The following is a 26,615-nucleotide window of genomic DNA, read 5'->3' on the forward strand; positions in this document are numbered from 1 at the left end:
GAAGAGTCAATCCCTGAGCCCTGGCCGGTTGGCTCAGCGGTATAGTGTCGGCCTGGCGTGCGGGGGACCCGGGTTCGATTCCCGGCCAGGGCACATAGGAGAAGCACCCATCTGCTTCTCCACCCCCCCTCCTTCCTCTCTGTCTCTCTCTTCCCCTCCCGCAGCCGAGGCTCCATTGGAGCAAAGATGGCCAGGGCGCTGGGGATGGCTCCTTGGCCTCTGCCCCAGGCGCTAGAGTGGCTCTGGTCGCGGCAGAGCGACGCCCCGGAGGGGCAGAGCATCGCCCCTGGTGAGCAGAGCGTCACCCCTGGTGGGCTTGCGGGGTGGATCCCGGTCGGGCGCATGCGGGAGTCTGTCTGACTCCCCGTTTCCAGCTTCAGAAAAATACAAAAAAAAAAAAAAGAGTCAATCCCTGAATTTTTGTTGAAACCATTGGGTAAGAGCCATTTCAAATAAACCTGCCAAGTGTCTCAGTTCTTTGTTCAACTTACTGTATGGTTTTTGCCCATCTCCTTTCTGGATTTCAGTTTCCCTATCAGTAAAATGGAGTGGTCAGGTCAGCAAGTGATCTGTGGTTTTCTGATGGCTCTGCCGCTTGCCTTAGCGAGTCGGGTATAGTGCAGTTGTTTGTTCTATGTCCAGCAGAGGGCTACAAATGCTGCAGTTTGCTCTTTATTTGTTTTCAGGCTCAAGTCAGCACACAACAAAGCAGAGGACTGGAAGAGGGCCCAGCTTCCAGTGAAGGGCAGGCGGGGTGGGGATCTGAGGCAGCTGGCTTCTCATGCATAGGTGGTAACATACTGGGGCTGCATGTTCCCAAAGTAGGAGCGTTCCCATTCACTCATGAGCTCGAAGTGCACAGGGCGGTGACAGAAATTGCAGGCAGTAATAGACACATCCTGGAGAGGAAGGCCCACCTCAGTCCAGGCTACCAGCAGCTTCTCTGAAGGGGGTGGGAGGATGGGAGGGAAAGAATTGGTTAGACTAGGTTTTCTTAATCTCTGTGTCATAGTACAGATATGCCAACATACAGATCTCTTCAACTCTGATGTATTGGAACCAGAACTAGCTTCTGGTTTGCCCCGCTGAGTGTTACGAATGTTAACCATTTGTGTATGGGTGCTGTGATGATGTATAAAAGATTGGGAAGCGCCTATCTGACACAATTTATAGCTGTATTGGCCTGGCCTGGACTGCACCCTAAGTACAGGGCATGCTCTGTGGTCAAGAAGTGAATCTATCTACTTGTAAGTTCCCAGCCTGGGGAAGAAAATGATAGACAGTAACCATATGGTGCCATTTTTGTGACATGGGACCCTGGGGTAGCGAGTGTTTCTGGAGGGGGTAGGAACCCAAAGGTGGGAAATCTCCTTACCCCACTGTCAGAAATCTCAGGTGTGAGCCAGGGCTCTGTTCATGGCTTTTAAAATGATCATTTCCTGGGTGATCTCATTCAGTCTTTCAATGGCCTACAATACCCTATACAGTCTGGGTCCATACTGCCCCTCTGTCCACAATTTTCTATCTCCCTTTTGCTTACATCATTTCATCTACACTCTTCTTGGTCCTCAAATACCATCTTTCTGCTGATGATTCTGAAATTTTCATCTCCGTCCCAAACTGCACTCCTGAATTCTAGACTTGGATGTTTAATAGACTTTCTATATCTCCAATGATAGATAGGCATCTCTAACTTAACATGAACTGAGCTACTGATCCCGCTTAATCTCCACAATAGCCTACTCTGTTTTCTTTCAGCCTTACCCATCTCAGTTGATAGCAATTTCAATTATTCAGTCCATAAATTTTAGAGTCATCTTTATTTTTCTTTTCCTTTCTTACTACACATCCAATATATCAGCAAATATCATTGGCTCTACCTTCAAAATCTGACTACTTCTTATCACTTCCAATGCTGTCCTCAAGTCTGAGTCAGCATTATTTTTTATCTGGAATATTACAGTATCCCCCATTGTATCTCTCTGTTTTCACTCTTTCTCCCTTTCAGTCTATTCTCAACATAAATGTTAGAGCAATTCTGTTAAAACCTGAGTTAGACATGTCACTCTTCTGCTCAAATCCTTTGAAAAGTATATCCATTTTAGAGTTAAAGCCAAAATTCCTTCAATGGCCTACAGTACCCTTTACACTCGCAGGGGTCCCCAAACTTTTTACACAGAGGGCCAGTTCACTGTCCCTCAGACCGTTGGAGGGCCGCCACATACAGTGCTCCTCTCACTGACCACCAATGAAAGAGGTGGCCCTTCCGGAAGTGCGGTGGGGAGCCGGATAAATGGCCTCAGGGGGCTGCATGCAGCCCGCGGGCCGTAGTTTGGGGACGCCTGCTACAGTCTAGGTCCATATTGCCCCTCTGTCCACAATTTTCTATCTCCCTTTTGCTTACATCACTCCATCTACACTCTTCTTGGTCCTCAAATACAAAAGTAACCCCTGTGTTATGGTCTTCCCTGTCTTCGATCATTCCCTCTGCATGGGATGATTTTCCCATAGCTCTCTATCCAGCCAACTCCTTCACCTTCATATATTTTTGCTCAAGTGTCATCTCAATGATCTCTACTCTTAATACTCTATTTAATGCTACAACCCTCCTCCAATCTAGCCCCTGTCCCCCCCCCCCAATTAGCACTTCCCTACACCCCTTATCCTGCTCTATTTTTTCATAATGCTTATAACTGCCAGGCTATATATAGGTGACACTTGAACAATGTAGGGGGTAGTGGCATCCTGCACAATCGAAAATCCACATATAGCCTGACCTGTGATGGCGCAGTGGATAAAGTGTCGACCTGGAAATGCTGAGGTCGCTGGTTCAAAACCCTGGGCTTGCCTGGTTAAGGTACATATGGGAGTTGATGCTTCCAGTTCCTCCCCCCCTTCTCTCTCTCTGTCTCTTCTCTCTCTCTCTCTCTCTCTCTCTCTCTGTCTCTCCCTCTCCTCTCTAAAAAAATAAATAAATTTAAGAAAAATTAAAAAAAAATCCACATATAACTTTTGACTCCCCCTAGACTTAATTACAGTCCCTTGCTATCCACAGAAGATTGGTTCCAGGACTTCCTGTGGATACGAAAATTCGTGGATGCTCAAGTCTCTTCTATTAAATGGTGTAGAATAATGCATACAGTCTGCAGTCTGCATTCACGATTCCCAACCACTGATCAAAAATAGTGTTTTTGATCCATGGTTGTTTGAATCTATGGGTATGAAACCTGGGGATACAGAGGACTGACTATATTTATTGAAAAAAATCCTCATATAAGTGGACCTTCTCAATTCAAATCTTTAGTTTAAGAGTCAACTCTAATTTGCTTATTTTAAAAATGTTTTCTATCTCCTTCCACTAGAATTTAAGCTCCAGAAGGATAGGGTTTTTGTATATGTTTTATTTATTACCAGATCCCCAGCACCTAGAATAGTGTGTAGCACACAATGAGTACTCAATAAATATTTTTTGAAAGAATGAAAAGATGCATGGTTAAGTCAAGAAAATGAAATAAAAGGAAGTAAGCCAGAAGAAGGGTTTGAGGGAGGGCATTCCAATTAGAAGAGAGTGTTAATTAGCAAAGTCCCAGAGGTTAGGCAATAGAGAAAAAATAAGGGAACTACAAGTCATTCAGTGTATCTGTAGAAATAAAATAATGTGGGGCAAGAGGTGAGCAGATAGAGATCACCATGTTGAAGGCACGGAATGCCATACCAAGGAGTTTTTACTATTCTCCAAGTAGTCTCCAGTTTTGGACTGTATAGTCAAACAGTACAAACATTTTAGCATGTATTTCCAATCTATGTATGCTTGTTTATATACTCTATACAGGTATCATTCTCAGTCTATGTGTTAAAAATCAGTATCAGTAATGCTTAATTCCCAATTTTTAAGATAAAAAGTAAACATAAAATCCCAGGTATGTTGTATAATTTTCAGGTCTTATAAGTAATAAACCTGTATTTTTAAAAAAAATTCTAATTCCTTCACCCTATGCATCATCTTGCATACCTCATCGTAAAGACCATTACTCTAGTCTAGACAATAAAGAAACATGAAGAGGTTAAAGCAAGAGAGCTATATGGTCAGATTTCTAGAAAAGTCCCTGTTTTGGTCAGTATGGAGAAGGGATTAAAAGGAAGCAAGAGAGAAGCAGAGAAATAAGAAATCACATTGATATGGATTTAAAATGTATCAATAGAGAAAAGAGAACAGACTTGAGAGGGATTATAGAAAACATTTGCAAAATTTCAGGGTGGTTTGGCTATAGGTTTGAAGGACTGGTGAAGTTATGGTGGAAACCATTCATATTTCTTTCCTGCAAAAGCCCAGCATAAATGGACACTCAGTGAACTGAGGATTCCCAGAGCTCTATAACTGAAGCCCAGAACAACTGAAAGGACTGAGCTAAAGCTCTAGAAGTCTGGATCATCAGCCCAGGGAGGCAGTAGACCACGTGGTTATGACAATGGTGGTAGAGACAAATTCCCCAGTTCGAATCTAGTACCTGTGTGACTTGCACCAGTTACTCTCTCTCTCTCTCTATATATATATATATATATATATATATATATAAATTTTTTTCTTTTTTGTATTTCTCTGCAGTCAGACAGACTCCCACATGTGCCCAACCAGGATCCACCTGGCACACCCACCAGGGGACGATGCTCTGCCCATCTGGGGCATCGCTCTGCCGCAATCAGAGCCATTCTAGCACCTGAGGCAGAGGCCACAGAGCCATCCTCAGCACCCGGGCCATCTTTGCTCCAATGGAGCCTTGGCTGCAGGAGGGGAAGAGAGAGACAGAGAGGAAGGAGAGGGGGAGGGGTGGAGAAGCAGATGGGCGCTTCTCCTGTGTGCCCTGGCCGGGAATTGAACTCGGGACTCCCGCACGCCAGGCTGACGCTCTACCACTGAGCCAACCGGCCAGGGCCCAGTTACTATATATTTTTAATGACTCAATTTTCACATACATGAAGTGGAAGTACTAATAGTGGAATCTCTACCTGATGAGGATTAGATGAGCTAATACAGGTAGAGTGTTTAGAATGGTGATTGGCATATGATAAGTACTTAATAAATATTGGCTAGCATTATTTGATGTTTTTTAATCAATGAATGATTGAATGGCACCTACCTATCTTATCTTCCTTGAACTCTCATACTGTCTAGGCTCCAGACAAACAGAATGACTATTGACAATACGTGCCCTGTTTTCCTATCTTTGGGTCCTTGCTGATAGACTTCTTTTATTTTGGAATGTCCTTATACCATACCACATGCACTTCAAGGTGCTACACAAGGACTTCCTTGCCTACAAAGCCTCCCTAATTTTACCCTTCCTGCCTTCTCTAGCCACAAATGAGCACTCTTCCTGCAGCTCCAAGAGCAATGTAGCTCATCACACTGGACTAGTACCATCCATCTCTATGCCTGTCTGCTAGATCTTCAACTGCCTATGTACATGTCTTCCAACAGACTTGGAATGAGCACTTTCTTTATGTCAAGTCCTATGCTATAAACCCCACCCTATAATCCAGTAAGCTTTAGGTGAATTGACTAAACTGTCATCTTTCAGGATAAAACCCAAGCTTTCAGTCAGCATTATAAGCCTTTCAATCCAGTCTCTGTTTTGTGTTGTCTTTGTAGACCCACAGATAGACACTCCTCTTCCCCACTCCATTCCTACTATCCTACATTTCTGTAACACCTACTTATTGTTCTTGATATATCCCAGGCTGCTTCTCACCCTCTCTTCCTTGCCTTTCTTCATGTTCTTTCCTCTGCTAGGAATACCCCTCCATACCTATCCTTTTCTTCTCTTGGTCCAATACCATTCACCTTGAAAGACCTGGTTTTTATGTCATCTCCACTAGGAAGCCAGTCTTGAATTTCCTATGTTGGGTCACAACCCTCCTCTCTGTTCCCACAACTTCCACATTCTCTGTCTTCGTTAATTTTCACCCCTTGAAGGCATTGTTTGTGTCCACTATGAACTCCTCAACCAAACTGGAGCCCTATACGTCTAGGGATTACTTCTCATTCATTTATGACCCTGGTGTAAAATCTGCCATACAATAGATGTTTCAGAAATATATTTTTTAAGTGAATGTTATCCATTTTAACTTTTTCAGGTCCTGGGGCCGGAAGAAGGGAGAGTGTGTTATGCAACCATGCTGAGGACTTACCCACAAAGTCTTCCATCATCTGAGGGCTGTGATGGGGGGAGGGTGCCAGGCGCAGCAGCTCCTCACCTCGGGGGACAGTTGGGTAGTTGATGGCCTGCACATAGATGTTATGCTTGGAGAGCAGGAGATCACAGATCTTGCTGTTCAGCGCTGCATCACCCACCTGGGCTCATGAGAAAAGCCTGTCAATATCTGCCACCTTGGCCCCACTATCACTAGCTCTGTTAAGTAGGTAGAGGGAACCAGATGAAGGAACAACATTGAATTTTGGGACATTTTTTTCGTAAAGGGCTTAGTGTCAGCTCTAGACTGTCAAGTTGTTCAGAGTCAGCTATCAAACTCGAACAAGCAGGGTGGAGCTGTTGCTAGGAAACTTTTTTTGAAGCTGTTTGCAGAGCAAGCATGCTGGTTTTACTTGGCTAGTATGTTAATTTGGGGTGGTTCTGGATAAGAAGATAAATCTCTTAAGCCTCACTCTGGGGTGATGCCATTAGGTTAATTAAAACAACAACCACCACAAATATTTACAAAGTCTTTCAAGGGAATATTGGGTTGGTCTAAGGAGCAGTGACTATTTCTTTCTCATCCATACAATAGTTACATAAAATTATCTTCTCTACACCCCTACTTAACTGACACACACAAATAGATGTTATTTAAGAAAGAAGTCACAGATTTTTTTTTTTTTTTAGAGAGAGAGGAGGACAGACAAAAAGGGAGAAAGATGAGAAGCATCAACTCATAGTTGCGGCCTCTCAGTTGTTTATTGATTGCTTTCTCATATGTGCCTTGACTGGGGCCTCCAGCTGATCCAGTGTCTCCTGCTCAAGTGAGCAACCTCGGGCTCAAACCAGCTGCCTTGGCCTTCAAGCCAGTGACCATGGGGTCATATGTATGATCCCATGCTCAATGTGGTGACCCCATGCTCAAGCCAGATGGGCCTCAAGTCTGTTGAGTCCACACTCAAGCCAGCGACCTCAGGGTTTCAAACCTAGGTTCTCAGCGACCCAGGCTAATGTTCTATCCACTGTGCCACTGCCTGGTCAGGCATTGCAGGTCATTTTTAAAGGTAGTAAACACTCAAACATAGTTGAGAATCCAAAATAACAACTAGTCCTATTGCTTTTGATTTTATATTTTCTGACTTCAATTCTTAATAATACATTTCACACCATGACCTACAATACGCATATACACATACATACATACAAAACTGAAACAAATTTCTCGTAAAATGATACCCTTACTATATGTGATGTACTGCAACATTTCCTTTCTTTTCTTTTTCTCTTTTTGTAAGCAAATATATTTATAGCCACAATACCATAGATGTAAGCCAATGGCTATTCCTTGATAAAATACAAGAATTTTCATCATACTTAGTTTGCAGGTTTCTTAAGAGGTGGTCTCTTTAAGAGGCTGGGTGTACAAGAAAGATTTGTTTAAGATGATGTTATAACCCACTAATGCTCTTGATGCACAGTTTGAAAAACACTGAATTATATATAGGTTATGGATACTCAATATTGTGAGGGCCAGCACTGTCCAATAAGGATGACATAAGAGCTAATACAAAAAGAAAAAAAGACTGGTTAACTGATTAATCTAGAATGGCTGATAACTTTTCAAAAATGGTTAACAGGAAAGCAGAGTTGATGACAGAAGCAGGTGTCAGTTTTCCAGGTGTGGGAAGGCTCCCGTCAGAGATAGGAGAGGAGGGCATTGGGAAGGGTGGGGCTCTCACCCGGATGGGTATGATGTGGCTGGGACAGGGGATAACAGGGAGGCCCTTGTCCATTAGTAGCTGGCGCATGTGCTTGACATTGCGCTGGTGGGCTCGCCTCAGGACTTGGCCTTCCTCTCCCTTGAGCACCCGCACAGATTCCAGAGCCCCAGAAAGCACCATGGGAGGCAGTGAAGTGGTGAAGATGAAGCCAGCAGCATAGGAGCGCACCATATCCACCAAGTCACGGGTGCTGGCGATGTAGCCTCCCACACAGCCAAAGGCCTTGCCTGGAGACAGGGAGGAGGAGGATATGCACAGACCCCATTGTCAGTCCCCAGAAGAATAGAATCATGCCCCAGGTAACACAAAGAGGTGCATCAGGAGCTGGAGCTCTAGACTCCCTTCTCTAGACTCCCTTCTGCTCTTTTCTCCTGTCCATGGCTGGAGAATCATTATTTGCAAGAACTGATAATTCTTCTGCTTTGAGATAGGGTTTCAAGACCTGCCATATGCAATGACTAGATAGGCAGGAGCAGGGTGGGGATCTTGAGTTGTTTAGGCCTGAAAGTGAAACTAAGATGAAGCTTGGGGCTGTAGTAGGAAAGGGGAGTAGAACTACAACTCCCCACTTACTGAGTATGACCTGGCTATTTGGCCTAGCACAGGAGTCTTTAAAAAAAACCAAACACATTTTTTTTCAGCAACTTTGTAGTGAGAAGGAGTAAAAGGAGGGAATCCAGGAGTTCCACAGGTTGGGGCTGTGAATTCTACCCAATAACTCCTGCAGCTTTGGGGAGGAGGAAGAAAAGGATCTTTCAGCCACCTCCTTTTTGGATTTTATGTAAGGGAATTCCAAGGCGCTCACTCACCAAGGGTTCCAGAAATGATGTCAATCTTGTCCATAATTCCATCACGCTCCCCAATCCCAGCTCCCCGGGGACCATAAAGTCCAACAGCATGAACCTCATCCACAAAAGTCAGAGCTCCGTACTGGTGGGCCACATCACACAACTCCTCAAGGGGACAGATAGCACCTGAGCAAAGGCAAGCAATAGAGGTAGGAGATCATAACCCTTCCCCAGCTCCCATCTCCAGTGTGGAATTTCTGTTCCACAACTACCCTGGGACTATTTCAAACCTCTTCATTTATATTAACTGCCTTCACCTCCCTCCTACCCAAACTCATGTGCTCTCTCTTTCTTTCTCTTTCTCTACCACCACCCCTCTTCCTACCCTCCACCCCACCTGTGTGTATCTGTGTTTTCTCCAGGTTACAGTCTAGGCTTGCCTCTCTATTTTTACTTCATTCTGACAATATGTGTTCTCTTGTTTATGCCATGTTCCAGCCTCTCTTTGTTTCCATTTAGGGTTGGCACTAGCCTATGTGATATATGTGTTTAAATAAATTGAAAAAGTCACCTTTTGCACCAGGTTAATGTTGTCCCGATTTCAGATACCACTCATCCACTCAGCCAGGTGCTGTTGGCAGCCCTGTCAATATATTTATTCTCTGGCCTCCCTGTTTCTATCATTCTGGCTTTCTGCTACTACCTATCTTTTTGTGGCCATTTCCGTCTTTGTTTCTATATCTGTTTTTCTGTGTCTGCCTTATTTTTTCTGTCTTTTTTCCCCATTCCTTCTTCTCTGTCCCTGACTCTCTCCCTCTCTCCTTCCTCCTTCACTTTCTCATTTTGTCTACTTCTCTATCTCTCTACTCCAGAATTTCTTTCTCTGTACCTTTGTGTCCCTTTCTGTGTTTCTTTGTGCCTCCGTCTCTTTGTCTTTTCTGTTTCTCTGTGGAAGTGTATTTCTCATCTGTGTCAATGTTGTTATATGCGGGCACCTTCCCACACATAGGCTTAGTCTCAATCTATTGAATGAAAGTGAATTAGAAGTGATCTGTAGGTTCCCTTCCATTTCCATACAGATTACCAGATTTTTCCATGTTATTCTAGACATCTTCTGTACTTATAACTGTTTATAAGATCTTCAAATGGCTGTGAGTCCCATATGTAGACCTCTTGGCCACTGCATATACAAGAACCCACACCTTCTCCATTCCTAGAAACTACTGAGATTCAGGGAGTTCAAATACAGAAGAAACTTCTTCTGATGGAAACAAGGACTCCAGGCTAGGATTAAAGAATATGTGCAACTGGTGGGAACAACCACAGAAAGTGAAGCGCAAGACAAGACAGTGTGATGGCTCAAGCATCATTTCAATGGGAGAAATTCTGCCCTACCATTGACAGTCTAGGATAGCTTCCATCAAAAAATAAGGACTGTTCACTTGCAAATGTAAGGAAAGGGGATCGTCCCAACCTGGTTTCCACTACAGAAATAATAAATAAGAGTAGTCTCAATAGTATAATCATGGGATGATTTTACTTTATTACTAGTTGTAGAAATGTGGGAGTGGGCACAACAATAAATTCTTTACATATATTAACTAATTTGTTTCTCACAACTACTCTATTATCACCTCCATTTTTCAAATAAGGCAACTGAGACACAGTGCAATTAAGAAAATTGATCAACTAAGTAAATTGTCATGCTGGGATTTGAAAATGGATAGTCTGGTTCCACAGCCTGTACATTATCATTACATGATGCTGATGGCATGTATGTTGGCTAAATCAGGGAATACTATGGACTCTCCTTTGTTTCAGTTGCAAAAGTGAAAAATTGAAATGATCATTTACTATGATCTACTTAGATCATAATAAATAGGATCACTTTCATCATCTCTAATTCTTACAACCAGATGTTTTACCTTGGGGGAAACTGAAGCTCAGAGAGTTAAAGAGTTATTCAAATTCATAGAGCTAATAAGTGCCAGGGGTGAGATTTTAACTTAGATCTGTCTGATTTGAAAACCTCTTTTTTTGTTGTTGTTTGTTTGTTTGTTTTTTGTTTTTGTTTTTTGCATTTTTCTGAAGCTGGAAACGGGGAGAGACAGTCAGACAGACTCCTGCATGCGCCCGACCAGGATCCACCCGGCACGCCCACCAGGGGCGAAGCTCTGCCCACCAGGGGGCGATGCTCTGCCCCTGGGGGGGGGTCGCTCTGCCGCGACCAGAGCCACTCTAGCACCTGAGGCAGAGGCCAAGGAGCCATCCCCAGCGCCCGGGCCATCTTTGCTCCAATGGAGCCTTGGCTGCAGGAGGGGAAGAGAGAGACAGAGAAGAAGGAGGGGGGGTGGAAAGCAAATGGGAGCTTCTCCTATGTGCCCTGGCCGGGAATCGAACCCGGGTCCCCTGCACGCCAGGCCGACGCTCTACCGCTGAGCCAACCGGCCAGGGCCAAAACCTGTTTTGATTTCAATGCTTTATACTGGACCTTGAAAAAATTCCCGGACAATTATTTGTGAAATTTTCCATTGCAAAAGCCATACACTGAGATCGTTGATTTGTACATCATTTGTCATGGAGGGAGACTTGTGTGAAGGAATTGAAATCATAAGTCCTAGGGTGAAGATACGTACTTTGGCACTAATTTACTAAGTCACCCAAGATAAATTGGGAGCTGTCTCTAAACTTTAATTTCTTAATCTGTAAGATCACTGTAATAGCTGCCTCGATCTTTTAGCATTTACTGGCTGTGTGGTCTTAGGCAAGTTACTTCACTTGTTTGTATCTCACTTTCCTCATGTAAATGAATAAAAATAATAGCATGTAATAATAGGACCTACTTCATAGAATTATGAAGATTCAGTAAATTTATATATATACATATAAAATACTAATAATTTTGCCTGACATGTAATAAGCACTCTGTAAATGTTATCTATTATCATTATCATCTTGGTTTTTGTGCGACCAATGTTAGTAAATATACGCTCATGCATATACATACCATCCATAGAATGAACAGTCTCAAAGGCCACAATTTTGGGTGTCTCAGGATTGGACTTCTTTAGAAGTGTCTTCAGGTGGTCAGGGTCATTGTGCCTGAAGACAAACTTGGCTGCTCCACTGTTGCGGATACCTTGGATCATTGAAGCATGGTTACCTGCATCTGAGTAAATCTCGCACCCTAAGGAACAAGATGAATCATTCTTAAGCTTCTGTCCCAGTATTCTCACTTCAACCTCAGGACTGATCTGGCAGGGGCAGAGGACCAACCCTTTCCTCTCTATAAGACCTTGCTCTGCTTTCCCATCCTCTAGAAATCTTTGTGACACCTCTTACTCCCTTGGAAGAACTCCTCTTTCCTAAAATTCTGACCTCTACATCTTTCCCTGCAGTCATTTCCAACCCTGGTCTGGCCTCTGACTATCTTGGAGTAAAGGAAATTTTAATTTCCCAAGAAACTCTAGAGTTTCCTGAGGACAGGGCCTATGTTCCTTCTCTTAGACACATATGATCAAGCCTTGGAAAGGAGTTTGTTGAATTGGATGATGCTCAATTTCAATTCTTCTTGGTCCAGATAAAATCCCACCTCTTCCAGGTAGCGTCTCTCTGCTTATAAGTTGGATAATTATCAAACTTCCACAGTTTGAATCATAAATTCATGACATATCAGAGGTAGAAGGGCCAGTAATGACCATAGAATCCAGCCTCTTTAATGTATAAGTGAAGATAACAGAGGGAAGACCTTCCTCTAGGAGCTGAGGAATGCAGGGATATTTACTGGGCAATACTGGTAGGGCAGATAGAAGTGAGAAATTTGTGGAGGGAGTTGATTCCTGGCCACCCAAATTGCATTGGCATCAAGGAACTGTGGCATTCTATTAGAGTAAAGGATCACTTCTGTCTGAGGAAATCAGGCACGACTTCTGATGAACCTGCCATGAAGGACAGGTAGACCGGAGGTTTCTTCAGAGCAGGAACCACATCTTTTTATCTTTCTGTTTCTGATACCCAGATGAGGCTAGGTACACAGTAGATAAATAAGTATTGAATAATGAATGAATAAACATAACTGATTTATAAGTGAGTAAGTTAACATATGAATGCCTATATTACTGAATGAAAGAGTGATAAAAGGGATGCCAAAAGATGAGGCTTAAGAAATAGGTAGAGGTCAAATTGCCTGAGGCTTTAGAAGCCATGATAAAGAATTTAAAATTGGTCCTAAGGGCAATGGGTATCTATTAAAGATGTTTGGGCAGAGGAGTAATTAAAATAATGTTTTTCATTTAAAAAATATCACTCTGCCTGATATGAAGAATAGATTGCATGAGGGCAAAGGTGAAATCAAGAAAATTATATTATTTAGGCTACGATGGTTGCAGCGGAAATGGAAAGAAGTTGAATTGTAATGGTTGAGGAGGAGGCTCACTGAAAATATTTCTAAAGATGTTGGATTTATTGGTTATGTGTGACCTCAGAAAAAGTTTCTGAGAAGTAGTAGTGATGTTCATAGTGTCCTAAAAATTAGCAGGAAGTGAGGAAGTAGATAGCAAGTATGGAGACTTCTCTCAAGCAATTTGCCCGTTATAAGAAGGAGAAAGATAGAGCCATAGTTAGAGCATAATGAGGGGATATATATGTATAAATATATTTATGAGATGAAAGAAACTTCAATATGTTTTTAAAAGGGGAGAGGCTGAAAATACAGGGGAGAGGAAACTTATAGGTCAACATTCTTGAGAAAGTAGAGGGGAATGGGACACAAAGCATCAGCAGAAGGATTTGTCAATAATAAAAAGGGCAACTCTTCCACTGTGACAGGAGAGAAGGAATGAGGAGAGAACATGTGAGGATGTTCATGTGGGTGAGGGTTAAGTAGAGGTGTAGGAGGGCTGAGGAGAATGGGGATTGGCAAAGTTGCCCTGGAGACTTGGAAACAGGATTGCCAGAGAGAATAGAGGAGCTGATAGAAGTTGGGAACCATAAAGTTTTAGTGACTCCCATCTGAGCAATTATATAAACCCAGGATTGATAGAGAGGTTGGAGAGTTATATTCATTCAGTGTTGGAGCTGTGATGGAAGGATGACAGGCATATGAGTTGAGGATATTATTGACTAGAGAGTGGGAGAGTGGGAAGATGAGATCCAGATGGAATCCAGTGTACAAAGGAAGAGATTGGATTTAGGTGGAAGGAGAGATTCACCTTCAAATTGTAAAAGGGAAGAATGAAGAATAGATGAACAATTAGGTAAGTTTGTAAGTTTGGTGGCTATAAGTTGAAGGGGTCCCTTTCTGGGGACTTCTGTTTTCTTTGTGATGTAGGATGTGAGGTTATTTGCTAAAAGTGAAGGAGGAGGTAGTCACAGGTTTTAGAAGAGGGAAGAAAGTTTTAAAAACCAGATGTGGGGACAGAAAAGGACTGTTTATGAATAGTAAAAGCCCAGTTGAGTTGGAGGGGGGTTGACAAATTGACTGTTACTCTCCTGTGTAGTTAGGCAATATTCCTTAGTAGTGGTCTTCAGCCTATGTGTAGAATGGGAGAAAGGAGAGGGATGTAGTCATCTACTGTTGAGGATAAGCAAGGTGGAGAAGAAAGAAGGGCAATGGGAGCAAGTGAATTCACAAGAGAGGGAACAAGTAATGAAGACAGTGAGACTGTATGCTGGTAGTACAGGATACCAGCCCCAGACAAAGCTTCTCCCCTAGGCTTACCTGGCAGGATCTTGGCCAAGGTAAAAAGAGTAGAGTCATTGGCCACAAAGCAGGAAGAGAAGAGCAGGGCTGAGTCCTTCTGGTGCAGCTCAGCCAGCTCCTGCTCCAGCTCCACATGAAACTTACTAGTACCTGAGATGTTGCGGGTACCACCTGCTCCAGCTCCATGACGCTGCAGGGTCTCTCTAGTCAGGAAAAAACAAACGAGGAGACAAGGAGAAGAAACTCTTGTCAGACACTGAGAAACTGGGTAGGTTTCTCTTTCTTGATGGATGTCAATGTTGACTTAATGATCTTGTGTTGTTTGTATACTAAGTGACTAAGTAGAGGGCAGCATGGGGATGGAGGATAGATACGGACCCTCATTTTCAGGCTGAAGGCACTCAGGGATTGAGGGAGAAGCTAGGTTGAGCTTGAAAAACTTGGAAGACTTTCGTCACACACCATCTCTGACAACAGTCATTCTGCAGCCAGAGTGAGAGCTCATGGTGAGTGGGCTTACTTATCCCATCCTCTCCTCAATAGCATTGGACATCCAAGAGTTTAGAAAAATATGGTTTGTTAACTGACTTAGTTCATATCTGAGGATTAAATATGCTGGAGGGCCTTATAAAACAAGTGGTGGGTGGAACCCCAGTTTTCACTGCCAGCCCTACCATTTCCTTCCATGTGTGGCTTTGGTTCTTGTCTAGAGTGTCCCTACAGCTCATGGCCCAGGCCCTACTACTCACTGTGTGGCTTGCAAGACCCGAGGGTGCCGACTCATGCCCAGGTAGTCATTACTGCACCAGACAGACACATCCTTTGCAGACACAGATATATCAGAGAAGTGTTGGGCAAAGGGGTATGCATCAGCCCAGCGGTTCACGGTCTTGAACACACGGTAGGTGTGGTCTTGTTTCTTCTCCATGATCTTGTCCCTGAAAAACTGGTCATAACCAAACACATGGTTTCCTGCAGGAGTAGAGATGGGGATGAAATGAATTCATTTAAAATCACTTCCTAACTAGTTCACATTTTATTCATGCTGTTGATTTTACCTTTTCTAATTTTCTTTACATTTATTCATTTATTTGATCAGTCATTAACTTGCTGGGCTACATTAACTCTCCACTACTTCATGCAACCATCCCTTTGCTTACTCACTCATTTACTCAGTCATTTATTCATACATTCACTCAGGCATTCTACCCTTGGCATGGACTCATCTCTTTTCCTGAGTTTAGAGTGGAAGTCGCCTTACTGGAATCACTACTTCCAGTCTCAGTGGAAAGAGTATTGACAGATACAGTTTCAAGTAATTACTCTGCTACTTCCTACTTGTGTGACCTTGAGCAAGTCATGAATCCTCTCTCTTAGTTTTAATTTCTTCATCTTTAGAATGAGGCTAAATTGCAGAATTGTGAGCATCTGATTACAAACAATGTACAATACCTAAGCTAATGTCTGGCTAATATTAGCATTATTATGACTAAAGTGATAATAGTAGTGTTAATAATAATAACTAATATTTGATTATATTATTATAGCCAACATTTAATGACTGCCTATTACATGTAATGTTCTGTCTTATGAACTGTATACCTATTTTTTTTTTAGACAGAGGCATAGAATGACAGGGACAGACAGATAGGAAAGGAGAGAAATAAGAAGCATCAACTCATTGTTATGGCATTTTAGTTTTTCATTGATTGCTTTCTCATATATGCCTTGACTAGGGGGCTCCAGCTGAGCCAGTGACCCCTTCCTCAAGCTAGCCGGTAACCTTGGGCTTCAAGCCAGCAACCTTTGGGCTCAAGCCAGCGACCATGGGGTCATATCTATGATCCAACACTCAAGCCAGCAACCCCATACTCAAGCCGGCGACCTCAGGGTATCAAACCTGGGTCCTCAGTGTCCCAGATCAATGCTCTATCCACTGGGCTACCACCTGGTCAGGCTATACCTATTATTTATCTTTCACAACAATCCTATGTGGAAAGTTCTATTAGTATCTTGGTTTTACAGATGAGGAAATCAAGGCATAGAGAGTGTAGTTTGACCAAGGTCATACAATAAGTAAGTGGCCTACAAGTAAGTAACCTAGAGACCACTTTTTTAATCACTACCACTACAAAGTGGGGAAAACCTATTTTCAGAATAAATTGAAATAACGTTTGCCAAAAGGCTTGTCAAACTCTAGAACTGTATATATGAGACAGAAATAATGATGGTTGCCAATGTTAACCTATGAGTAGGGGTATACACTGATAACATTTTTGCTGCAGGGATATTTGGAAATATGTGTCAAAAGTTTTTAAAATACACAGACTGATTGATATACCTAGAGAAATTTTGTAACATATTTAATAGAAAAATTATTGATATGTAGAATATAGTTTTTATAAATTGAAATATTACTATGAAAAATTTTCAAACCAGTAGAAAAGTAGGCAAAGAATTTAAACAGAGAAGTCAATAAATGTAGAAAAATATGCTTAATCAGGGATAATCAAACTGCACAAACACAGTTTCACCTAGCAAATTGATAAAGATTTAAAAGTCTGATAATATAAAGTGCTGGACAAGGGTGTGAGAATATGGATACTTTCTTTGATAGATAACGTATGTATTTTAGAGGGCAATTGGAAATATTTATTCATATTAAAAATATACACAACCTTACATCCCAAGAAATACTTATGTGCATGAGAAGGTACATTCAATAATGTTTATTGCACTGCTGTTTATAATAGGAAAAATTGGAAGCAACCCAATAGAGGAGTAGATAAATTATCTCAAATATATTCATACTAAGTCTAAGATAATACTACATATTATAGTTGGACACATTTTATGTATGTAACACCAATATACAATGTTTACTGGGAGACTATGCCCAAATAATTGAATAACCGGAAACAATACGTGCTTGATTAACTGAATGACATTGCATCGATTGTAGTTCTATGTTTAGACATGGAATGATGCCATGATATATGGTTGAGTGAACAAAGCAAACTTTGTGTAAAGTAAGATCACATTCCTAATAAAAGTGTGTGTAGAGGAGAATGTAGGATGTGTGTGTGTGTGTGTGTGTGTGTGTGTGTTTAGTCACAGAAAAATATATAGAAGAAAACAAAATAATAGCAGATACTGGAACTTTGATTTTAAATTTCTCTCTTTATACTTTCCTGTATCTGTTGGAAAATATTTTACAGTGAATACTATTTCTTTTATATTAGGAAAATAAAACAAATTCTGTTATTAAAATGAATATAAACAAATATAAAAGAGGGAAAAGGCACTCTATGAAGGATGAGTGTTTGTAAGGGAAGCATGGAGAAGAAATAATAGGAATAAACTTAAGATCTAATGAGGCCTCATAACAAGCTAGAAACACATCCATAAATGTAATTTTATTTCTTCCTTATGATAACCTGTTGAAGCAGGTATTAAAATTTCACTGATGAGAAGTGAATCAACTGCCAAAGCACACTGATCTGGCAATTGCCAGCATTAATACTGGCATTTAATAAACTCAGACTCCCTTTGGTGTCAGAAGCCCTTTCATCACTCCTTCCATATTTCTACCTCCTTTTTCCACCTCAGGAAATTCACCAGTCATGTTGTTCTATAGCAGGTATGTGAACTTTTCTAAAATTTGCTCTGGCTCCTGGGGACTAGAGAATGGGTTCCTCAGGCTGGTTGAGACCAGATAGGTGGGCAGGTCTGAGAAGAAGTGTGAGATTTATTTGCCATGAAGGGCGGGGTGGTGGTGAATAAAGCATGTGTTGTTATTTTTAACTCAAAGCAAAATATGATAAATCAAGTTTATAAAGTAGGTAAACCTTCTGCAGAAAGAAAAATTATGCAAAATGAGCAGCTATTCATCTCCCTAAGTGCAGGCTCCTGTATCAGGAAACATGCCATAAGGTGAATTACACTTCTTTCTCTTTTTTTTTCTTTTTTATTTTTCTGAAGCTGGAAACGGGGAGAGACAGTCAGACAGACTCCCGCATGCACCCGACCGGGATCCACCCGGCACGCCCACCAGGGGGCAACGCTCTGCCCACCAGGTGGCGATGCTCTGCCCCTCTGGGGCGTCGCTCTGTCGCGACCAGAGCCACTCTAGTGCCTGGGGCAGAGGCCAAGGAGCCATCCCCAGCGCCCGGGCCATCCTTGCTCCAATGGAGCCTCGACTGCGGGAGGGGAAGAGAGAGTCAGAGAGGAAGGAGAGGGGGAGGGGTGGAGAAGCAGATGGGTGCTTCTCCTGTGTGCCCTGGCTGGGAATCGAACCCGGGACCTCTGGATGCCAGGTCGACGCTCTACCACTGAGCCAACCGGCCAGGGCCACACTTCTTTCTAATAGAACTTCCCCTTGGGTGAGGTAACTGGGGCAGAAACCCTGAATCTTGTACATGAGAAGTAGATGAAGGCCAGTGTATCTTACTCTTATTTTCTGAATGTCATTAAAATTCAATTTTGAAATTTTTACCCTTAATGATATCTGAAAAGGGCCTATGAAAGATGTAAACACTGTGACCATCTCTCGTGTTATTATCTTGAGTGATCTGTACCATTTGAGTTGACCTAGGGCTCCATACCCTTGTATGGTATGTACCCATTCCCATCACTTATTCTTTCATGCAAATCCATATTTTCATAGAGTTATTGCTTAAATATAGGAGTCCAGCCTGTTGGGATTCATTTACACACTTGGAAGAGAAGAGGCAGAACTCTTGAAGGCTTATTTTAGACTAATGGTTAAAAGATACAGGAGCTTCTTCATGTGTGTGTATTTGGGACAGTGTGCTTCAGTGTACAGTTTAACCTATTGCCTAATATGGTTCCCTGGAAAAACTCGACTCCCTATCATGGGATGCATACTAGCTGCCCTTGGATTAGCCTAGCTCAGGACTGTAGTGAAGTGAGTTCAAGTGTTAGAAGTAGAAATTGGATAAAATGGAACTTGAATACAACCTGTCTTGAAAACCTTCACATCCTCCTGGACTTCTGGGGCCGCCTTCTGCACAATCTTGCTCTTCCCATCCTGGAGTTCTGACAGCATGAAGGGACAGTGGCTCTTGGCCCAAGATGGAGAGTCTATGCAAAGGTAAGAGGGTAAGTAGCAGTACATTTCTAATCTTAAGTTTAGTTTAACAGTTACTGCTGAAACCTACTGTATTCCAAAGTACCATCTCAGGGTATGGTAGAGACACACAGATGGATGAGTCTGGTTTCTGTGCTAGGGGAGCTCCTAAACTGGCAGGAATAGCACACACTAAAGATACATTATGAACAGGGCCTGAATGTAAGGAAGAATATAGGCTATGGAAGTCTAGAACAGGGAGGACACATGACCCAGAGTTAGAATTAGACAGGCTGGAAGTCTAGGACAGCTTTGCAGAGGAGATTATGCCTAAGTTAAGTGTCTCAAGAGAAATATGAGATACTCTGGTAAAAGATATGGCAGAGGATTATTTGACAGGAGCAAAGGCATAGAAGTTTAAGATAATAGAGTTGATCTAGGCAATTTTAAGTAATTTCAGAATGAGTATATTGAGTATGAGGGGCATGAAAGTGAGGCTCTTTAGAGATACTGTCAGAAGTCAGACCCTAGGTATATTTTTAGGCCAGCTTATTCTGCCTTTACAATTTTTACATAAACCCTACCAATTATTGGCACCTTGTCTCTACAAACCAGACATTCTCCTCATCTTCCAGTAACCTCTTCTTACCTCCTCCAGTCTTGGTTGCCTTAAGGTAGATTTGAGAACAGGTTGGTCCTTGTGCGGCCAGGATGGGACAGCATCCAATACCAAAAAGGAACTGGTGAGTCTTAATCACCTTGCCCAGGAGGCCTGAGGGGCCTCGAGGAAGGACTGGACAACGCTGTAGCAACATGGCTGCTGCCACCATCTTGAACCCGAAGTCCTGCAGAAGATGAGATCCTATTATGAAGGCCTGGCCAAAAGCCAAGTTTCATTCCTGCATTTGATCCTTTGCTTTTAACTTCCCACCAATGCTTGCCCTTATTGTTCTTTCAGGGTAAGAACCTTCCCAATGTTAAAATATACCAATGGGACATCAGAGAGGAAGAATTAAAAAACTTACTGTTAAAGAGGGGAAGGAAAGAGCTCCAACCAGAGGTCATAAAACCTGAATTCTGCTTCATATTTTGCCAGTGACCCTCTCTGTGATGCAGAGGATCATTGAAGTATGAGTGTGTGGCAGAATAGGAGTCGATAACCTCCTAACACTTTGAATCAACACTTCAAGCCAAGAATTTTTCTGAGAATATTGGTCTCAGCCAAGGTGGAGATTCAGCCTGCTAATGCACACATATACCACTGACTTCTGAGCCTCAGCCCAGAGTTTTTCCTGAGCAGGCCCAGGCAGAGAGGGAAAAGGAGTTTGCAGTCACAGGTATGTATATTCAGGGAATAGGACAAAAAGGCAGGCCTTAGACCCTACAAAACATGTTCCCTAAAACTGGTATTTTGCTGTTTTGGATTTACTTTTGTATTTTGGAAAAGCACAGATAGAGAAGGAGGTGAAAGCAAGACCCAAGGGGTATGGGAGACAAGTCTATGGGTGAATGAAAGAGGTGGAGGCTAAGACAGAAGAGAGAAAGCAGACAGAGAGAAGATCATAAAAAAGAAACCAAATACACATAGCAGGCATTCAATAAATATTTGCTGACTTTGGGAGCAAATTAGTGAATGAACAGGGATTCAAATGGAGAAAAGAGAAGGAGAGTAGAGAAAGAGTCAGAAGAAAAGAAAAATAAGGGGTTAATATCCAAAACATATAAAGAACTCACAAAGCTCAGCAACAAACAAGCAAACAATCCAAATAAAAAATAGGGAGAGGGCCTGAACAGACACTTCTTCCAAGAGGACATACAAATGGCCAACAGATATATGAAAATATGCTCGTCTTCACTAGCTATTAGAGAAATGAAAACCAAAACTACAGTGAAATACCACCTCATACCTGTTAGACTGGCTATATTCAACAAAGCAGGTAATAACAAGTGTTGGAGAGGCTGTGGAGAAAAAGCAATCCTCATTCACTGCTGATGGGAATGCAAATTAGTACAACCATTATGGAAGAAAGTATGGTGGTTCCTCAAAAAATTAAGAATAGAATGGCCATATGATTCAGCAATCCCTCTACTGGGTATCTACCCCCCAAACTCAAAAACACTGGTATGCAAAGATACATGCACCCCTGTGTTCATTGCAACATTATTCACAGTGGCCAATACATGGGAAAAACAAAAATGTTACTTGATAGACGATTAGATAAAGATATTGTACATGTATACAATGGAAATGATAGTATAGTGCCATTTATGACAACATGGGTGGACCTTGAGAACATTATACTGAATGAAATATGTAAATCAGAAGCTAAGAACTGTATGATGTCACACATAGGTGGGATATAAAACTGAGACTCAAGGACATAGATAAAAGTGAAGTGATTACCAGGAGGAAGGAGATGTGGGGGAGGAGAATGGGAGAGGGGGTGGGGGAAAGGGTATAAAGAGGGACAAGAGGTGATGGAAAATAACTTGAAAAAAAAAAGAAAATAACTTGACTTTGAGATGGGTATACAACATAATCCACAGTTCAAATGCTATAGAAATGTTTACCTGAAACCTATGTGCTCTTATTGATCAATGTCATCCTGTTAAAGTTAATTTTCTAAATAAAATTTAAAATTTACAAAAAGATAAAAGAAGGAAAGTGAGAGAGAACAAAGATACAGTGGTAGTGGTGGAGTTATAAGTACAGAAATTGTGAGAGAGGAAGAGATCAAAGCCAAAGGAAAAAGAGACAGGGTAGAGATAAAAACAAGGAGAAGAGGACTGCTCCAGAAAAACAAGACAAAAGGGTGATGGGAAATCCAAAAAGACAGAGAAAGAGACTGAGCTGAGAGGCTGAGAATGAAAAGAGAGAAGAGAGCAAGGGTGGGAAGGAAGAATGACAAGAGAGAGAGAGAGATTAGTGAGAGAGAAAGCAGAGGTAGAGGCAGAGATAGAAGAGCACAAAAGGGAAATGAAGACATCAAGGAGCATAGAGGAATATGCAAAGATTCAGAAAAGTGAGAGCAGGGATGGAGAGAATGTAGCATGGGCAGAGAGTCAGTCAGGCACGAAGATAAAGGAGAAAATCTGCCAGATATTGTGGGGGTCGGGGAGAACAACAAAGAAGAGTTGTGAGAAGAGAAGGAGGAGGAAGGGGGTGGGGAGAGGAGCTTAGCCCTATTGAGGAAGATGACACAGTGACAGAAGGGAATAGAGACAAGACAAACAGTAGAGACAGAGAGGTGGCTAAGTTAGGTTGGGGATTGGGATAAGTCAGGGCTGAGAGATACACAGAGAAAGACAGCTAGAAAGAGTAAGAGGGAGGAACAGATTAACAGAAAAACGGCAAATTGGATATCCAGCATAAGAGGATCAAAAGACAAGGTATGAGACAAAACAATAGGAAAGATGAAGGAATGTGGGAAGACAAAGGCCCTGGCACCATCAGGAAAGCTAATGAGTATGGTTTTATGTTGTGAAGGACAAGTGAACAGAAGAATCTTGTGGCCCTGTTCTCATATGGCGACCTCCTTCATTCCTATAGAGCATCAACACCCCCACCCCCACGTTGCAGGTCTCACAAAGCAAGCATGCTCTTCCTAACTCACAGAGCAATCTTCCCCTTGTTCCACTCCAGAGCATCCTCCCTCCAACTCTCACAGGCTGTCATAGGAACAAAGGTTACTATGTGGCACAGGGTGTGTGGGCCCTGAAATTGCCAAAGGCCAAGAGGTGTTTAAAGGACTAAATGAAACTCATCATGTTAAACCATAAGGACAGTACCTGGCACATAATTTTCAATAAATGCTAGCTTTTCTTATTTTAATTGCAGCTCCCCAATGCTCTATTGGATGGACATTCTTGAAAAGTCACTTCCACTCTCTGGGTCTCAGCTTTCATCAGCTGTCAGACGTAAAGTATATTTATGCCTACCTCATATGGGAGGTAATGAATTGGATCCAATGCCTACCTTGTATCTGGAGATACGAGTTTTCCTTCCCCTACTTGCCTGCAAAGGCTAAAGCACTTGAGGCTGAGCCTGCAAACCACAGATAAAGCTCCTAAAATTTATCGCCACTGAGGTCTGACCACTCTGCAGATGAGATCAGGGTGTGGGAGAGAAAAGGAGCTCCCTTCTAGAATCACATCTAAGCATCTGGCTGGGACTGACTCTGGCTATTGGTGGTGAAAAGGAGTGCAGGGAGGCAAACCTAGGCAGGCAAAACAAATGGCTAGGTTCCAGGCTCCTAGAAACCCCTTTCGCCAACATCAACACTGACATTAATGATAACAGCAGGGTGTGTAATGGTAAAAAAAAAAAAAAAGCCACAAAGTTTGTAAGGAAAGTCAAGTCCTGCTTTGGAATGATGGTGGATTAGAGCCTACTCCCAATGCCTTATATAAAAATGGAAGAAGTACAATAATTTATCATTTCGAAGGGGTTTTGGGCAATGTTGTTCTCAGTGACCTAGAAAAATATAGACTGTTGATTGGAATTTGTTGAACCATCAAGTTCTTTCAAGCTTCAGTTCCATTTTCTCTGTTCTGACAGTCCTTTCCTGGAATTTATCCTGCCTCACTCTGCCTGTCCATCTTTATGACCCATAATCTTGTAGTCTAGTTACCTTAGGCTCTGTTTACATTCTGTCCCACTATCCATCATGAAAATGAAATAACATTGAATAAAAGAAGTCATTTAGTGATTTAGGATATTAAGAGCATAGCCTCTGAAGCCAAACTATCTGGGTTTGAATACTGGCTCTACCACTCACTAGCTCTGGAACCTTAGAAAAATCATGCCTCTGCTGTGTCTTTTGTCTGTAAAATGTTGATAATAACAAGGACATTCTACTTCACAGGGATGTTGGGAAGATTCAGTAAGATAATCTGTATGTAAAGTATATAGAAGAATGCCTATCTCATAGTAAATACTGAAAAAAGTGTTAGCTATTATTTTTATTTTCTACATTTTCTATGTAAGGAAAGTGAAAGTATAACAAGGGAAATTACATCATAAATATACTAAACCAGGTCTGAAAAGCTGATTCTTGTCTCAGTCCTGATTCTTTCTCTTATCTGGTTACAATTTACTATGTAAACTTGGGCTCTGTGTTTGCTCCACGGGCATTGGACTAGATAACTAAATAGATTCGATCAGATTGTAATCAAACACTCACAAAGTACTCACTGTTGTAAATGCTTCACATGCATTGACTTACTTAATCCTTGTGACAACCCTGTGATGTATACACAAATATCAATTTATTTCAAAGATGAGGAAACTGAGGCTCAAAAAGATTAACTTGTCCAGGTCACAGAGCTAGTAAGTAGGAGATCCAGGATTTAAACCTATCCAATTTGGTTCTGGATACTACTAACTTAACCACTATAGATCTATGATTCAAATATTACTACACACATTTTCGACTACAAGCCCGATTCCAGGGGTTAATCACCTCTGCTGCACTAATAGGCCCTTTTCCGATATATTTGATTTGACCAATGCCTTTACCAAAGGAACAGATTTTTAACTGAAGTAGTATTTCAGGTACTGGTGAACATTCACTCATTTATTTATTTATTCCACCACTTCATAACTTATGCACCCATTATGTAGCAATCTTTGCCAGGGGTCTTCTGAAAACAATGCTTCTGTTCAAAGAGATAAAGCTGAACTTTCAGGGCAAATGACAGATCCTTACTGGAAGGTTTTTCCTGCACTTTAAAATCCTCTCATGTCAGCATCCAATCAGAAAGGCCAACTACAACTCTACCTCCTCAGAGAGCCAAAAACCACACATTGTAGCATTCCTTGCCTCTCTTTCCCTTTTGTGGCCTGCTTTCTAAGAATAAGTTAGTTGTGGAGTAGATGTGATCACTTCATTTCAGGAGTTGGAAGCGTCAGGATTTACTTCCCTTCCTTATACCCTCTCCATCATGGAAGAATCATAGCACATTTTAGATAACTGGAAGCAGAGAATCAGAAATTTTTAGAAACTGAAAAATTTAGAAAACCACAAAACCAAAATTAAAAAGAGTGTGGAAATCATAGGCCAAGCTCCCTTTTCAGATTTCACAATAAATTAGGGTTGAGAATACAAATCTATTGACTTTCAGTGATATAGCGTATTCCTCTTTCACCTTTCCCCCTTACTTCTGTTAACTATTCATCTCTCAATTTCTTCAGATCTCTTCCTATCCAATTCACTCTCCTCACCATCTATACACTCCCTCAACTTTCTTTCCCCACTCTGCCCACCTAAGCACTAACTAATTGATCTCTGCTGTCAGCCAAACAAAGAGAAGGAGTCAAAATGAGGGAGGAATGCAGAATTACTGGAATAAATATCAAGACCTCTTTTTGAGAGACAGAAAAGGAAAGGAAGAAAGAGAAAGAGACTGAGAGATACAGAATAGAAGGAAGAAATGGAAAGAATGAGAGAATGGATACATAGAACTCAGACAAAGTGAAAATAAGGGAAATCTAGGGTGTCAGAGAAAGATGAACCGAAGTGAGTGATCTTAAAAACTATCAAAGGAGAGGAAACAAGGGGAAAAAGACACAGGAAAGGTGAAAACAAGGAAAAGCAGGAAAATACAGAGGGGGGAAAAGAAAGAAAATGACAGAGACAGATTCTAAATAACAAAGTCAGATCTAGCCAGGCCAGAGTGAGCATGGGCAGAGATCAGCAAGCAGACCAGAAAGTGGGCACCAGGCTGAAAGCAAATCTTACCTGTTGCCCTGCACTGAGGACGAACGAATGAACAACAGGGTGGGTGCTGTGGGTCAGGACCTGACATTTATCTCTTCCTCCCTGGCTCAGCTCCACCCACTCCGCCTTCTGCTGGCCTTTTCCTGAGTCGGCCCCAAAGGTATCTTGGGCCCTTGTTAGAGATAAAACCCAATGTAATCCCCTCTTGCCTCCCCCTTCACCCAGCATTGGTTCTCCCCTCTACTTTCTTTCTCTTTTCCCTCTGATGTAGTGAAATGAACTTGCTTGGCTTAGGAATCAGATCATCCGTATATATAGCTAAGGCACTTTGAGCAAAATGATC

At 41.9% G+C, this 26,615-nt stretch overlaps 1 protein-coding gene across 1 annotated transcript; it reads right to left on the minus strand.

Moving 5' to 3' along the window:
* Positions 1 to 658: 658 nt before the first annotated feature.
* On the minus strand, positions 659 to 26,383 carry ALAS2 (5'-aminolevulinate synthase 2). Its single transcript, XM_066249969.1, has 10 exons — positions 26,294 to 26,383; positions 20,203 to 20,398; positions 19,445 to 19,567; positions 15,214 to 15,436; positions 14,483 to 14,667; positions 11,771 to 11,950; positions 8,785 to 8,949; positions 7,934 to 8,202; positions 6,190 to 6,352; positions 659 to 943 (listed from the first exon to the last, which is right to left on the minus strand). The coding sequence occupies exons 2-10, from the start codon at positions 20,381 to 20,383 to the stop codon at positions 780 to 782; spliced, it is 1,653 nt and encodes a 550-aa protein (XP_066106066.1). The 5' UTR covers positions 20,384 to 20,398; positions 26,294 to 26,383; the 3' UTR covers positions 659 to 779.
* Between the last annotated feature and the right edge of the window lie 232 nt (positions 26,384 to 26,615).

This window comes from Saccopteryx bilineata, chromosome X (genome assembly GCF_036850765.1).
Source record: "Saccopteryx bilineata isolate mSacBil1 chromosome X, mSacBil1_pri_phased_curated, whole genome shotgun sequence".
NCBI classification, from domain to species: domain Eukaryota; kingdom Metazoa; phylum Chordata; class Mammalia; order Chiroptera; family Emballonuridae; genus Saccopteryx; species Saccopteryx bilineata.